This window comes from Phallusia mammillata, chromosome 5 (genome assembly GCF_965637545.1).
Source record: "Phallusia mammillata chromosome 5, kaPhaMamm4.hap1.1, whole genome shotgun sequence".
In the NCBI taxonomy this organism is placed as follows: Eukaryota; Metazoa; Chordata; class Ascidiacea; order Phlebobranchia; family Ascidiidae; genus Phallusia; species Phallusia mammillata.
Window position 1 is genome coordinate 13,440,792 of NC_137256.1, and position 15,474 is coordinate 13,456,265.

The 15,474-nt window shown below is 36.5% G+C and overlaps 3 protein-coding genes across 5 annotated transcripts; all 3 read right to left on the minus strand.

The window, feature by feature from the left end:
- Window positions 1-90: 90 nt before the first annotated feature.
- On the minus strand, window positions 91-2,556 carry LOC145230568 (uncharacterized). Its single transcript, XM_080096012.1, has 5 exons — window positions 2,380-2,556; window positions 2,114-2,275; window positions 1,887-2,005; window positions 1,433-1,571; window positions 91-588 (listed from the first exon to the last, which is right to left on the minus strand). The coding sequence occupies exons 1-5, from the start codon at window positions 2,453-2,455 to the stop codon at window positions 233-235; spliced, it is 852 nt and encodes a 283-aa protein (XP_079952138.1). The 5' UTR covers window positions 2,456-2,556; the 3' UTR covers window positions 91-232.
- Window positions 2,557-3,463: 907 nt separating this feature from the next.
- LOC145229512 (uncharacterized) lies at window positions 3,464-11,377 on the minus strand. Of its 3 annotated transcripts, none has more exons than XM_080094864.1 (13): window positions 11,204-11,377; window positions 10,810-10,931; window positions 9,859-10,016; window positions 9,291-9,478; window positions 8,947-9,049; window positions 8,588-8,679; window positions 8,004-8,148; window positions 7,686-7,819; window positions 7,325-7,418; window positions 7,151-7,207; window positions 6,781-6,916; window positions 6,043-6,527; window positions 3,464-5,886 (listed from the first exon to the last, which is right to left on the minus strand). In XM_080094864.1, the coding sequence occupies exons 1-13, from the start codon at window positions 11,290-11,292 to the stop codon at window positions 5,359-5,361; spliced, it is 2,331 nt and encodes a 776-aa protein (XP_079950990.1). In that variant the 5' UTR covers window positions 11,293-11,377; the 3' UTR covers window positions 3,464-5,358. The 3 variants fall into 3 exon arrangements, with proteins under 3 accessions (XP_079950990.1, XP_079950992.1, XP_079950991.1); XM_080094866.1 differs by having other exon boundaries at window positions 10,810-10,921; window positions 11,204-11,264; XM_080094865.1 differs by lacking the exon at window positions 7,151-7,207 and having other exon boundaries at window positions 11,204-11,375.
- An 81-nt stretch (window positions 11,378-11,458) lies between these two features.
- Window positions 11,459-15,202, minus strand: LOC145229513 (uncharacterized). Its single transcript, XM_080094868.1, has 9 exons — window positions 15,095-15,202; window positions 14,908-15,026; window positions 14,722-14,839; window positions 14,521-14,671; window positions 14,329-14,429; window positions 13,350-13,544; window positions 13,008-13,190; window positions 12,722-12,832; window positions 11,459-12,566 (listed from the first exon to the last, which is right to left on the minus strand). Exons 1-9 carry the CDS (start codon window positions 15,199-15,201, stop codon window positions 12,404-12,406), a joined length of 1,248 nt encoding a protein of 415 aa, XP_079950994.1. The 5' UTR covers window position 15,202; the 3' UTR covers window positions 11,459-12,403.
- Window positions 15,203-15,474: the final 272 nt, after the last annotated feature.

Consider the following 15,474-nt stretch of genomic DNA (forward strand, 5'->3'; position numbering starts at 1 on the left):
GCTAAAACATTTGCATATCTCCTAGCTAAACCTAAAGCCTTTAGTTTGGTATGTTACCGATTTATATTGTGCCAATGAACTACAAAAGAACAAGATGATTTTTTTTTATTAAACGTTACGCTACGAGTCGCAACACCCCAAAAGAAAGCGAAAGCAAAACACGAAAACATGGAATAAACAGTAGCCAGCTACGCCATATCACTGCGATACTTTACTGCACACAAAGTTCAAACTAACTTTGTTTTGATGATTTAAGCGTGGCAACTAAACTTTCACACGGCTTGGCGAATTTTCGTTTTCGCTGAACACGTTTGCATTTCTTAAGTGAAAATCGTTTTACCGGTTTCCACGTGCAGATGTTACCACTGGGATCCTTGAGGCACTGTTTAAACGCTGATTTGACCAGTTGCTTTTTGGATTTCTTGTTGCAGGTTTTCCAACTCTGACAACTACTTTTCCAGAATTCGCGAGTGTCGTCTGTTTTGCGTTTTCTGTTTTTTCTTAACTTGCGAGTCTTTTTACCCCTGGATTTTCCTTTGGATTTCCGCTTGTTCTTATTTACTGAGACTGTGGTCACAGCAATCACTTCTGTAAAGTAACATAAGTAGATTAGGGGTATTCTGCCATGCTTAACATGCCTATAATGCAAGTGGTGAATGTAAGTAAATTTCTAATATTCCCTAAAATTTCGACCAGATTCGGTCAATGCTGCTCTTCGAATGTCACAAGATTATCGTTAACTAAGTCACAAAAACAACCGTTATGCGGCGTTCGTGATTCTAAGATAAGCGGAATTATATTGTTAAAAAAATGCGGGTAATTTTTTTTTAAAGCGGCAACCTAAACAAGCGTTTCGCAACCGATATCGGCCATACAGCTGTTTGCAAGTGGGCACAGACAGACAAAAATGTCAAGACTCAATTTTGATGTCCGCCTTGCACGATACATAACTTCGTTCTAAGCAGATTCATATTACGTAACATCTCTTAATATGACGTCACAATTCCCTTTAAACCGCCAAAAAATTATTTTCTTGTTGCGAAAGCAAGTGTTGTGGGATGGAGAGACTCGTTTTCACCTCACAATTTACAGTTTTTTCGAGCTTTTTTTTTTTCACGGGGTTCGAACCCAGGAACCTCCCGGGGACGAATCCCGATCAGGGTTTTTTATGTCTGTATATGGGTCATATTGTGTTTAACAGCAACTTGCGGACTTAGAACTAGAAACTGGTTTATGTTGTGTTCACAGCAAGTTGCGCTCTAAATAAAGTAGATTTTGATCATGGGTCACGAAATATCCATGTCTCTATTTGGGCTAGGTTAGAAAAATAGTTGAGAAATACGGACCTAAAAAAGCCCCTGGGCTAAAAAAACTAACGTAAACTTTTGTTTCAAACTTAAAATCAATTTAAGAAGAAAAACAAGTAAATCACCATTATTTTGTGTGCAAAGAGTTTCGTCAGAGCCGTCTCGGCAAAACGCCATACCGTCACACTTCTGATCATCACCATAGCATCGTTCTGGATCATCAGAACATGCGGTTTGGCTGTCTTTGCATTTATATCCAGTAATCTGATGTAACATAGGTAAAATTCTTGTATAAGTCAAATGTATGACAAACAATTACTATGCCAAATAAAGAAAAAAATTAACGCTATCCAGTGGTTTAAAGTACAACACATTTTGCGCACCTATAATGGGCCGCGTTTAAAAAATCATTGTTTTTTAATCGAATTAAATAAAGGATAGAAAAGTACAATAAAAGATGAAGTTTTTCAAGAAAATGAACTGTAAATGCATTGGTTCTTAGCCAATCTGACTTTACAATAAATGAAACAAAAATAGTATATGCCCAATGCGAAGGGCGCATGTTAAGAGATTACCCACCTCACAATTCAGTTCGTCGGAATTGTCACCTGATCCACATTCAGGAACAAAGTTGCACACTTGTATGTAACTGAGACACTTTCGCGTTTCCAAACAGCGAAACTCGCATTTTAAATTGCCTATATTGGGTAAACAGGGCAAATTTTTTTATAACAATACCATGACGCCTTAAATTCATTAGGTACAAAAAAGGTTTATTTGACGATATCAAAGAAAAAATAACCCACCGCATATTTTGTCACCCTCATCTGACTTATCGTTGCAGTCTGGTACATCATCGCACAGCTGACCTCTAAATATTTTGTATGTTTGATCCGCGCACAACCATAACTCGCTTTCTTCCGCATCCAAAGTTTGGGTGTCATCCAATATACCGGTTGATGAAAGTCCTGGGACAAAACAAATGTGGTCAATACACGTTTATATGGTATCAGTAATCATCACTTCCAACAAAAAACTATAGTTATTAACAAAGAACAACCAGGTAAGTTACCAAATGCTTGAGAATTCAAGAAAGGCGAAAGGCACGTCACAAACAAAATAAATTGAGAAACCTTCAAAACATCCATGACAAACAAAAAATTAACTTCTATTGAAAAGTGACTGCTTTGCACAGCTCAGCAACGCAAATGAAGTCCACTTTCAAGCAAAAGAATGCTAAACGCTACACATTCCTGCCAACAATTAGGAGCATCGAGATTTGCTCAACGCGTATTTGGAGCCCGAAAAGGTAATTTAGTTCAATTTTAACACGACGGTGTTTTTGCCAGTTAAACGTCCCAAAGGCACAAATTGAGCCTTTGCCACCACCACCATTTGCTGTTGGGTTTGTTTGCTTAGCAGCACCACCCTGCGACACGAACGGTGACTTCAAAAATGTGCTTGAATTGTGTGACAATAGGAAAAAGTGCAGCTCAACGTTATTGTACAAGTGAATACTTTCATGTCTTTAAATTGTTGCTGCTATTTGTTGCAATAATAACGTTTTTCTAAGAAATTCCAGATCTTCTTATAAAACTATACATATCAACTGTAGGCTAAGCCAAGTATTCCTCGCAGTGATTGCCTTTGCTGGTGACGTTACTTATCTGGTGCTTTAGGTTCATTCTAAAGTTGTCCATTAAAATAAAATGCGGTTTTTAATATTAGGCGGGCTTCAAAAATGTCTTCAAAGACATCAAAACTGACAGTTGGTAGTTAGCTGCGCACGATATCGACACACCTGCCCAAAGCTTCTTAATTTAGTTTTTGGCGCTACCGACCACATGTACCTACGTATCTCAATCAATATACCTTATAAATTTGCATAAAAATAGTGCAAAAATGGGTGCTGGAACTAATAGGATCGCTGCACTTCACGGTTATAATTTTATCAGTTTCTAGAAACTTTGTAAATATAAAAAGTCGGAACATTATACAAAGTTTTATAGTTTTGAGAGATATTACATTGGGCCAAAACTGTAAGGTAGTGGTTTAAGACATAGCTTTCGATGATTTAGTATGCGTACCCAATTTTACCTGAAAAACTGGATTTGCAAATCAACTTCTATTTCACATCAAAGTTAGACACAAACAAACAGCATGGTGAGTGCTTGTATTTTTTCGCACGTAACGAACTTCAAAAATCGCTCTCTGCTCTCCGGCGTAGTGATAGAAACAGCATAATGTAGAATATAACTGGTAGTAATAAACAATCAAAGTGTGAGATAACAAATACACAAACGGTTCGACAATAAATATCCTTGCAACTACGCTCATGTCGCATTTACAGGAAAACACGATTCTTCTGCTTTAAATACTACAGACGCATTTAGGGCAAGTTTGGACGGCTCATGTATTCGCAAGTGTGGAGTTTTGAAATCGAAAAACATACTATGAGGTGAGGGTAGTGTAGTAGGTTAAGTACAATGAATGACGTTTAGGTGTTAAATGCACTAATCGAAAGAAACGAAAAGCATTCTTACCCTTGGTTTATTTTGATACGGTCTTAAAACTTTCAAAATGAAATCCTTACTTCCCCGTAATTTTGAACCACTTGTGGCGCAGCGAGATTAAATATGGATGTTTTCATATTTGGTATGAATTTTTAAAGTAACATAGCATCATTACTCCGGAAAGAAGACAAAGTGGGCGGAAGTGGGCAGGCGCATTGCAGAAGAATACTGAAGGGTTGCGACAAAGTAAGTGACTATACGTTGGTGTAAGTTAGAAAATATTGTGTATATCAATGTATGCGTTTCAACATGATAAAACTGCGCGCGTTTTGTACAAGTTAATCAGGTTAAAAACCCTAAAAAGTAATTCGTAGCTACCAAAAACAGGAAAATCAAATCGCGTTTAACAGCCTTGAACACACTAAACACTTAATTAGGTTTTCTTTCACCTCATGCATTTATTTTTTTCACAAAATTGTTGAAATCCAAATTATCAAAGAGTATCCAGGTACCATTGTGTTATTACAGCAACAGAACAAAACTAAACCCCTCAACCAAATGTAGCATAATCGATTGTACTTAGTCTAACCCACCAACTAAGAACGGATTTAATTATCAGAATTAACGGACGCGGATAAATAAATAAGTTCAAACGGTAGCTTGCAAAACAAGCGCAAGCTGAAGGATGACGTTTTGGGAAAAAAATGAACGTAATAACAAAACGTCGTAGTGCAAGTGGCATAATGAACAAAGTTTGACGAAAAAAATACCCCAAAAAACACTTCTTCGTAATAATTAGATCACTGACCAGTGTGTTGTCATTAAATAAACAATAATATTATCATAAAATCTTGTCCATTACATGGCCATCGGCAATTATCAAATCTTGCACCTAGATTGTATTCCCACACCAGTATCAGGAAGTTCAATCGGGTTCACGTGAGGAGCGATGACATCATCGTTTGTATTCGAATCAATGACGTCGGGGTGGCTTCACGGTTGGCAAAGAACAAATATCAACTTTTCCCTGCTGGGCAATCGATGCAAGAATCGATATTCACTCGCTGCTTTAGCGCAAACCTTTTTCGTGACATGTAAAAGCCTTCAAAGAGTTAACGATGAGATCAATGCGAAAACGCAACTGTCGATAGGGTGACGTGATTGCATGGAAACCTCTTTAAATAGCGAAGCCCGCGGTAAAAAGCGGAAATGGTGTTGGTGAGACTAGCGACTAATATAAACTTCACCTTTTGGTTGCAACACTGTTTGGATATAGTTACGCGGTGAAGTCTTTCATACAAGAATGAAAACAAAACACTTGCAGATTAAAATCAAATAATGCAGCACGCGCGTGTACTATGTTGCACAGGATACACTTCGTGGCAACTTACAAGGATTGATATTGTCACTGAAAATGTTTTCATCCCAGCGCTCGCTGTTCACGCCCTTGTACGTTGTAAGATCGATGTGATATTCGGCTTCAGGCTTGTTAAATATTCATTCAGAAAGGCAAATTACTATTTACAACGGCCCATTGGTTATTTAGCAATAAGACTTTCGCTTTCAAGCTTGGACGCCAAATGATTGCTTCTATGTTTCGGTGAAACATTTTCAGAATCGTCAATTAAATCCGGTTGTTTGGTTTGCTCAAAACGTCCGATTATCGAAGAGACATGGCCGGCGGTGGGAAGACGTTCGTATTTTGGCATTCCCACCATCAGATGGCGCCCGGCAGGTGTAGTTCGAGATCGCGTCTTCGATCGTGATCTAGAACGGACGACACCCTCTTTGTCACGGGTTTCGCCAGGACTGGATTCCACGGACGACACAGTGTTTGCGGTCTCTTGACGACAATATTCGGTATCAAGGATGTCGCTTGTTGGCTTGGTAACGTGCGTTTCGAGGCCCCGCTGCGGTTGAACGTCATCGCGAAGCGTCAGCTCACAACCGCTGTCTGCGAAGGTAGCGGTTGTTGATTGCGGCTGCTCGTATCTTAACATTTCTTCCTCGGCCGCAAGTGCTTGCATGTTGGCCTCACGCATGGCAGCTTCCAGTTCGTGCTGAACCTTTAAAAGATCTACACTTACACGATGCAATTTTAATTGCATAAAAGCGTTGCATTACGCAAGATGACTTATTTCAACAAAAAATAGTATTTTTGTGATATATCTTCTCGACGTTTTCAAAAGAAATCAAGGCAAAAAACCAAACAATTCTCATACCTGTTCCGCGCTCATGTCCATCAGCGATCTGTTGTTGGAATTATTCTCGTTTTCGTCTACTGATTGAATTAGAGATTGACGAGGCGGAAGCCACATGGCATTTAGGTTATCGTAATCGCCTGTCGTTTTGTCAGAATACGATCGATTCTTGGTGCGCCCAACACGCCCGTTAGACATTCGCGCTGCCTCCATGTACGGTTCCTCTTTATTACTGCTGTTACTGTTGTTTTCCGAACGTGTAATACCGACACTGACATCGCTATGATTGTCGTCGCTCGCAGAGTGCGTCGGAAAACGGCCTGGTTTCGATGGCTCGATGCCCGTTAAAAGTTTGTCGTGGGACTCGGCGTGTTCCAGTTCAGTGTCGGGATGATGGAAAGAGGATGTATTTGCTTGTTGCATTTCAACATCGTTTTCACTATCTGATGGCGATGACGAAAGATCAAGCCGGTTGTTAAGGGAACTCATTGAGCCTTGAATCTTCCCTACATATTTTAATTTCTTTTATATTTTGTTTAAAGTTCGACACCAATAAATTATACTTTATTTCATGCATAATGAAACATATGCTTGGGGAGTTGTGCACTGATTTATATGTTTAGCCAACCTTGCAGTATTTACTGTTAGTTAGGTGTATTTTGAAAATTCAACAAACACACATCAACTTATCTGGTGATAAAAAAATAAAAAAATAATCAACCTTAAACCAATAAATTAACCAATAAGGGAGGCACTCACCAGTTTTGCCTGTGAAAAAGGTTTGCAGAACAGACTCAGAAAGAGATAAACTTAATCTGCTGTCAGAAGCTTCTGTGTTGCTTAAGTTGTCCCCATTGGCACTGAGGTCTTCATTGTTGAGAACTACTGCTTCAACCTAAAAATATGTTCCACATTTTTTAAACCACAAAGATAACATTGACAAGAACACTTTAAACTGCTAGTCGAATCAGAGCCCAAGGCTACAGCATAGAAACTACAATTTAAAGATGTTTTAAAGATATCAACTAAAAATGCTTCATGCAAAAATGAAACCATGAATGGTTGGTGGTGTACAGCAGATGCACCAAAAACACAATAAGATTAAAAAATAACAAAACAATATGCTAACCATATTTTGTGAAGGAACAGAAGTTACTTTCGCTCGAAATCGATTTGGATCAAACTCCTATAAATCAAATAATAAACAAAAAATAAAATAAAGGACAAAAAATTTTTAAGAAAAAACATTCAGTAAATTTGAAAAGTATTTTAGCATGCCTTTAATTTTTTTTAAACTTTCTACCTTTCTGCTGGAAGAGCGGTGACTGGGATTTACAATTTGAACATCAGCATCTCCATTCAATCTTTCCATTTCAATGTAGTTTGTTCTGCTATGTCTAAAAAACAAAACATGTACAGAAGGTTTTTGACTGTGGTAAATAAAAACAAAAAAATCTGAAAAGAATATGCTACAAGAAAAATTTAGCAAAAAAGCAGAAACATAGGCTTGGTGGCAAGTCATACACATGAAAAAACATACCAAACAGTTTAGTTTGGCAAGCACAGTGAATAAAAACCTACACCTTTGGTTTATTGAGATAGTATTTTAGCAAAAGAACAGTGTGGTTTGTTAAATAAAAATTCAAACAAAAAGGAGCATTTACGTTGATGAAGGTTGGCCTGAAGAACTTGGCATAAGATATGAGAGTGATGGTTTTGGTGGTGGAGCTTCAGTGTCAGGTGACAACCCATCCAACTCAATTTCATCAAATGAATCATCATCAATTTTATTTCCTTCCTGATTTGTAACACACAAAATAAAACTATTTTATAGAGCAGACTTTGGCAAAACAGGATGGATTTATCAAGAGCAAAACTGCTAAAAGAAAACACGGATGATATTATAAAAAAAACCCTTTTATTTGTTAGTTCTTTTGTTTGCATTTGTATACAATCTCCGTTACTTACAAAAAACATCTTACCTTTGCTAAGACAGTAACAGGTTTTACATGCCCATTTTGGTTAACTTTAATTACAACCATGCTAGATGAAACAGTTCTTGGCTTTGATTTCTTTTTCATGTATTGTAGATAAACAGAAGGATCAACATTGGAAAAGTTAAGGTAGCTGAAAAAGAAGATAAATAGTTGTTCATTTCAAAATTTAAACATTTCAACAAAACTTTTTTTATCACAGAAGTTATTTCATTTTGGCTTGCAGATGAAGGTTGAAACAGAGTAAATCTGTTCTTATTAATTATATCTCCTTTCAAGTAAAAGCAACTGCGCGATTCAGGGTCACTAAAAATCAGATCACGAAAATTCAGCGTGAAACCACTAAATCAGTCACTGTATTTTAAAGTAGACAATGTAACAAGTTTTAGCTTAATGAAAGCAAACAATTATGTGAACTGATGTTGGCATCGAAGGCCAAAGTTTGGTAACAAAGACCTAATTATAATGTTTTATTCTAGATTAGATTGTTATTTGAATTGGAACTTTACCAAGTGGAGAAGTTAGGTTGGTTATGCTAAACAAAATCATAGGTACATTTTTTACATGTATACCTGGATGCTTCTGGGACGCAAAATGCTTTTGAACAGTTTGTATAACATCCTTCGTCAAATGGATTAATTCCATTTCGAAATTTTCCAGTCACCTTCAAATAAAGTCAACAATATAGATCTGGGAGTAAAGTAAACTTGTACCAGCAGGCTGTGGTACATGTGAGTAACTACTGTATGAAACATAACGAATTAACACATGATCGACATAAGTCCAAATGATGTAAGTATGAAACTTTGTGTAGTTGATTTTAAAAGCAACAAAATGCGATAAAGCTAAATGACCTAATTGCCATATTAATTTATCTTTCTTCCAAACAAAAGTATTTTTTGAAACACTGAAATATAAAATTTTAAACTACCTGTTCATTAGTAGTTCTCCCTCTGACAACAAGAGTAACATGGAATACAGTAAGACCAAAAACTGGGATGAACAGGAGAGTTACAATAACAAGAATGAAAATCCTGAACAAAAGCAAAAAAATTGTAACATTTATAATTATTCCTTTACACTTTTTATTTATTCCTGGAGCATTGAGTGCATTTAAAAAAAGCAGAAAAATTATAACTTACTCAGGATGAAACTAATAAGATATTTTGGTCAGATTTAGAGTCTATAAAATCTACATTAAACATTATGTTTTACAATAAGGATTATGATGCTTTTCATTTACAAGTCTGCATATGCATTCCAAAAAACACTTACGATATTCCCACAGTAAGGTCACTGGTTGGGGCAGGTACTGGACTTGATAAATTTCGGATAACAAACCAAAGAGTTACAATCAGTGTGTTGACCATATGAACTGATAAAGTTACCAAAAATATAAAGAAATATCTGTAGTTTCGACCTCCAATGCAATTGTTCACCCAGGGACAGTGATGATCAAATTTCTAAAGCAAAGACTATTGATTTAGAAAAACAAATTTTCTATTAGGGTAGACTAAAACATTGCCATTTTACTACCAATACAATGTATATAATACTTTATACTTTTGAAGTTATCTTTTGAGGCAACACACAATAAAGCAAACTATTTTAAATCATCTACAAATCAATAAAAATTCTTTGGTGTCAATTTGTTTCAAAAGTAACCAAACAAACTGTACTTAAAAATCCCCACCACAGCAATTAACATATATTTTTATGCTAAAGGCAGGTAGGGATTAATGGATTGCAGCAAAATTCAACATACATTTGGCAGAACAGTTTATTCAATACAAGTAAGCTTTAAACAGTGATAAAATATTAATAGACAGACACTAGTCCAGACCTGTATGCAGTTGTTGCATGCACTGCAGTGTGAAACTCTAGGTGGTCTGTAAAATTTGCATGTGCTGCACCACTTCATCCGCACTGATACATTGTGTATCAGTGTAGTAATATGGACTGGGGCCCGAAAATCATCCTCATCATCCTCTGGTTCAGAACCTAAACAAAAGAAAACATACTGAATACCTAAACATTTCAAAGGTCTTTTATGTGGTGGGTGGAAAACCACACCTTGATTTGATTAGCTACCATGTCCCTTTAACAAAACTGTAAATGTCTTAAACATCAAACATTTTGATTAAAATCATAATACTAGTACTTGTGTACAGAAACTAATTAACAAGGTTTCTTTCAGTGGTTTGCTTTTCTGTCAAATTGGAACCTCTTTCTCTGACACAAGTTGTTTTTAGGTCTCCTTGACAGGTTCTACCAATTTTTCCAAAAACTCATTTTCTTAAAAGCATCTGTCACAAAACGCTTTATAACCTAGTGCAGCAGTGCATTTAGCAATCATCTACCATTTCTGTCCTTCATATTGTAGCATTCAATAACACTTTATTCTTGTGCAGCTATGGCCAGCTGATTAACATTGTTTTAGTGCCATTGTGTCTCTATGTTTTCATATACCAAGACCCAAGGCAGAGTTTTTCCTGTGGCAGTTATCGTTTTCCTGCCAATTAACTTGTTAGAATATACAACATATAATTGCATGATCCTACAATATATTTTGTTCATGTTCATGGTAATTTTCGACTTAAATGCCATAACTGCACAAAATCCATGCAAGCAATGCAAATAAACCACCTTTGCTTAAAAACCAATTCCATATTTTCTTTTATACATAATAATATACAAATACTTACTAGAAATAATTTAGTTAAGATGAACATAAATTCATAACTATGGTATCTTTAATGGGCCTGGTGTACAGTGATAGAAACAATTTACTTACGTTTTGCATATATTCCAGGATCTTTAATTCCAGCCAGTAGGAAGTTAATCAGAACATACACATATATCATCGCAACATAAACAAGAAGCCAAGGAGAAACTTCCACTGCCATCTGTTTACCCCTTGATTAAATATAGGTAATAGTCAGCTGATAAGATGAAAAATGTCAGTTTAAATCAGGTTTAACAAATGTAGTAATTTTTGGGACTTCCATTACTAGCAGCTGGATTTTGTTCTTAAATATGCCTTAAAAATAAATTATAACTTGTTGTACTATTGAGGTTTTTGTTAGTAACTTGCATTTTTTTATTAATTCTAATAAAACTTGATACATACACATAAACACATCACAATTCTCATTACAACAGATAGAACACATATAACTGGTACTTACGGAAAGGCATAAAAAAGTCCTGGTACACCAAGCAACAAACTGGACGCAAAACTTATTGGAAAATACTTCTTTATGTTTACTTTTCCCATCTTTGCCTGGTGTTTGTTGCATTTATTTGTACAAAATTAATCAACCATAATTGCTTGTCAAACTGATTTTGTCAACTTTAACAATAATCCTGCAAGTTTTACACAGTAAAGATAAGTTTTTAAGCACAATGCAAACTGTTAACTGTGGAAAATATTTTTTCACAACAAGCCAACAAATATCACATCATAAATAAACTGTGTGACATTTTGACTAAAACATTAAATACACACAAACAGTTAAAAAAATGTGATATCAATTAATATATTACTGTACTTACTGTAACTGGAATGTTTTTTTACAATGACAATTTACCTACAATCTGCTACATAACTAATCTTTGATGATGTGCAAATGGAAATTTGATTCAGACAAAACTACATGGGTCCATTCTGCAGAGTATGGCAGCTGCATGTGCAAATTTTTGCACATGGAAATTTCACGGAAATAGCTCTATTGGTTGCTTTGCACCTGCTGAAATTGGTTGTTGCAAGGAACTGAAGGGTCATTTTTAAGGGAAATTTGGAATATTTGGTGTCTGGGGGTTTTACAGCCATGCAATTACAACGAGTAACTCTTGAAACCACCTTAAAAAGCTGTTCAAATTTTATTAACTAAAATAAAACAAAAAACAGTTTTCTCAGAAAACCAGAAATTTTAAAATAGCCAATGTGTGTAAATATTCAGTTTGCCACACCCACACCCACATCCAAAATATACATTATTTGGTTACAATTTTACAATTAACATAGGCATTTAAAAAAATAAACATCATCCAACTATAATTTCTTTGTGTCAACTAAACTTTTAACTTTTGGTAACATAACAAAAAAACAGTTTTCTTTTATTCGGCAAATGGATGCAAAACAATTAATTTACAAGTCGCGTAGAAGTACATACAATGAAACTACTCACCGAGGCACAAAAAAACACGTCAGAATTGTTTAAAAGCTTTTATAGGATATTTTTTGAACCAAGATCTACCTACAAAAATCGTTTTGACTTCAACACTTTAATCAGCAGTGGCGAATAAAATAAAACTAACTGAAGAATATATTTTTTAACAACAAATACTTGCCGAACAGGCCCCAAATGACTATTTTCACCCCAAAACTAAAAGACCGTTCTTTTAAAGCGTTTGTGGCGAAGATAATCAACCAGAACTCCAACTGCTTGTGTGTAAGTGGGCAAAGAATGACCGAATGAATGCAAAACTTCAAAACGCCCGACAGGTCGACAGTCAAGGACAATTTCTTCAAGTGAAGGATCGTGGAAACTAAATACAACGCACTTTCTTGTTTTTTTTGTCAATAAAAGGTACCAACACAGCTAAGTGTCAAACCTGTTTGGGGAATGAAATGCACAATTGTCCAAGAAATGGTATTTCTCGATGAAAAAAAATGAAATGAAAAACAATTCACAAAAACTAACTTCATTTTAGGAGACACCATTTTTCCAAAGACATATTGGACCGAATCCAACTGCAGAATGAATTCTGGTTCGTCATAGTGTGGTCTAACTGCTTTGCAGCATAAGTAGTAGCTGCGTAAAATATCTTCGGGTAAAAGCTTGATTGGTTAAAGAACAGCGTTTTTAATGCTGTGTTTGTAAAAAAAGTCTTGAGTATTCTGCTACAGCAGACAGCTTGGTTGAATTTATAAAACCATTAATTTGTATTTATCTGCTCTCAAATTACGACACAGGCTAAACTACTCACTTTTCATCTTCCATATCCGGGTTTTGATTAAATCGAACTTGCCAGCGCAGCATCTTGAGATAATTTGATGTCTCCTCTATCTCATCGGTTGTCATAGGAAGGTCGTTAATATCGTCAGTTAGCAAGTCTACTCCTTCGTCGCAATTTTTACTGAGATGGCTAATGTCCAAGTCAGAATCGTTACTAAAATCAATAAGGATAGGTCAAAGAGTTTGTTTTTAATAAGTAATTTTAAACTTAAGAAACTAATTAAAGCTCGAGATACTTTAATTTTTTTACTCTGCGACCCCCTTCAGAGGTTTTCTAACATAACGACCCCTAGGTTGAGAAACGCTGGTCTACCTTAGGTCGAGGGCGGTTGAAAGGTCCAAAGAATCCTCATTTTGTTGATGTTGAATTTTCACGTGTTCCAGGGGACAGGGGGAGAGTTGTAAAAGATTTGTGAGGGTTGTGTACTGCAATGAGGTTACGTGCATCTGATAAACACCCGGCAATACCCGACCCAGGCGCATTTCGCCTCGATAGAAAGACGATATACTGAAAAAAACACAACAACAATTATGTACGTGAATCAAACGACTATATGTGCAATTGACGTACTAAACTCAGGCTCAAATATCCAACTATATGTTGCACGCAAACAGGTAGCACTTCAGACCATCAAAACATTCCCCAAAAGTCAAAAACCAGTTCAAATCCTTGGAACACTGTATACGGATCTGTTCATAAGTTTAATGGTGAAAATAACGGCCCAAATAGACGTATCACTGATGATAGCATGAGCATTTGCCGAAACGTTTGAACAATAAAGCATGTCGCTTTTTACGTCTATGTGGGCCGTTATTTTCACCATTAAGTTCAAATCCTGTTTGACAGGTGGGTGCAGAGTTGTACGTCGGTCCGGGTTTGGGCTTAGGTTTCTTCCAAAAAACGGGCCTGATTCGGGCATAACTTTACACTCTGTGTCAGTATTTTTTGAATAAATTTAACTAGCGAAGTAGCTATTTGCTGGCCCTGACCTAATGTCAAACAGCCCTAAAACGCCTTGTTCAAGACCAATTGTCTATTATTGTCCATTTCGTTTGTTGTCTTGGTCTTTCCTGGTGCTTCAATGTATAGGCCTGTCAATCAAACTTTCGGGCCTAAATGGGCTTCTCAAAAACGAATCGGGTTCGGGCCGGGTTTCGGGCTCCAATTTTAGGCCCGTTTACAACTCTGGGTTGGAGCGACATGTTTCTCATTCTACCTCATATAATAAAAAACGAAAGCAAGCAGAATCTTAACCCGTATAGTGCGCGTTTCTAATCTCTCATACTAGTACCTGAGCGGGTCATCTTGGTCCACCGAAATGAATCCATACTCGCTGTATGTGAGAATTAGCTGCAAGAGGTTTACGGCGAGATTGTCTGCCAGAAGGAGATACTAAAAACGAAAGTTTGTATCGTAAACAGAACATAAAGTAGCAAAATCATCGCGTTAGTTGGTTGGTTGTACAGTATGTTAACACACATACGTTGTGTTGGAAAGCTTCTACTGCTTTTTCTGTAGTTTTCCAGCTGTTGTTTTTGGATATGACGTCACGCACCGCATGTGATTCAAGGATATAGAAAAGCGAGCGTGATTTGGTGAGCAACTTGTTCACTGCCATTTTGTAATGACCTGGGCTACAATACTTACTGTTAGGTAAAAAAAGCTGTTGTAGACTGTTATATACCTGTAGCAATGTCGATAGCACAGTTTGTTGTAAAACTCGGCAATTTTTATGAGATAACTTTCGACGGTGGTAAAAATATTCCGCTTTTTGTGCGAGCTCTCTGACTTTTTCGCTGCAGCTTTCGGAACAAAAGATCACAAAATACCTTTATCAAACTCATACACTGTGTTAGCATATATAACGTACTTGGATTTAATTCTGTTTCGGGATTGGGCGTCAAACAAAGCGATCGTACATTTTCAACTTTCGGGTAAACAAACGGAGCATCACCTCCTGGTCCTACTGCGGGCGATTTTGGTAAATTCCTACAACAAACAGAGGATGCAGTTTGGACAAACTGGTATTTTTGTTTGTGGTATGATGAAGTGATCACCTTGGCACTGGTTTAAAATCTGGGATCATGCTTGTGGGCATGTCAAATTCACAACCCAAATTAGGGCAAAAACATGGCAGCGGTGGAGGAACAACTGTTTGAACCATTCCAAATGACCTTTAATTGTCGGTAAAAAACAAACACACAATGTAAATTTAGAAATAGTCTACAATATACATTAAAGGTCGTAAATAAGTACAATTGTCTTTTTATGGTAGCGCTGCATGATTAAAATTTATGAACAAAAACCAAGGCTGTTACAATAATATGCAACTATGAAGGTAACAGTTACCTTCCAATGAAAGAAGGGGGCATAGGCGACTGACAACCTCTTGCTGTGTACTTTGAATATTGCCAAAATGAGGGTCGTTCCATAACAG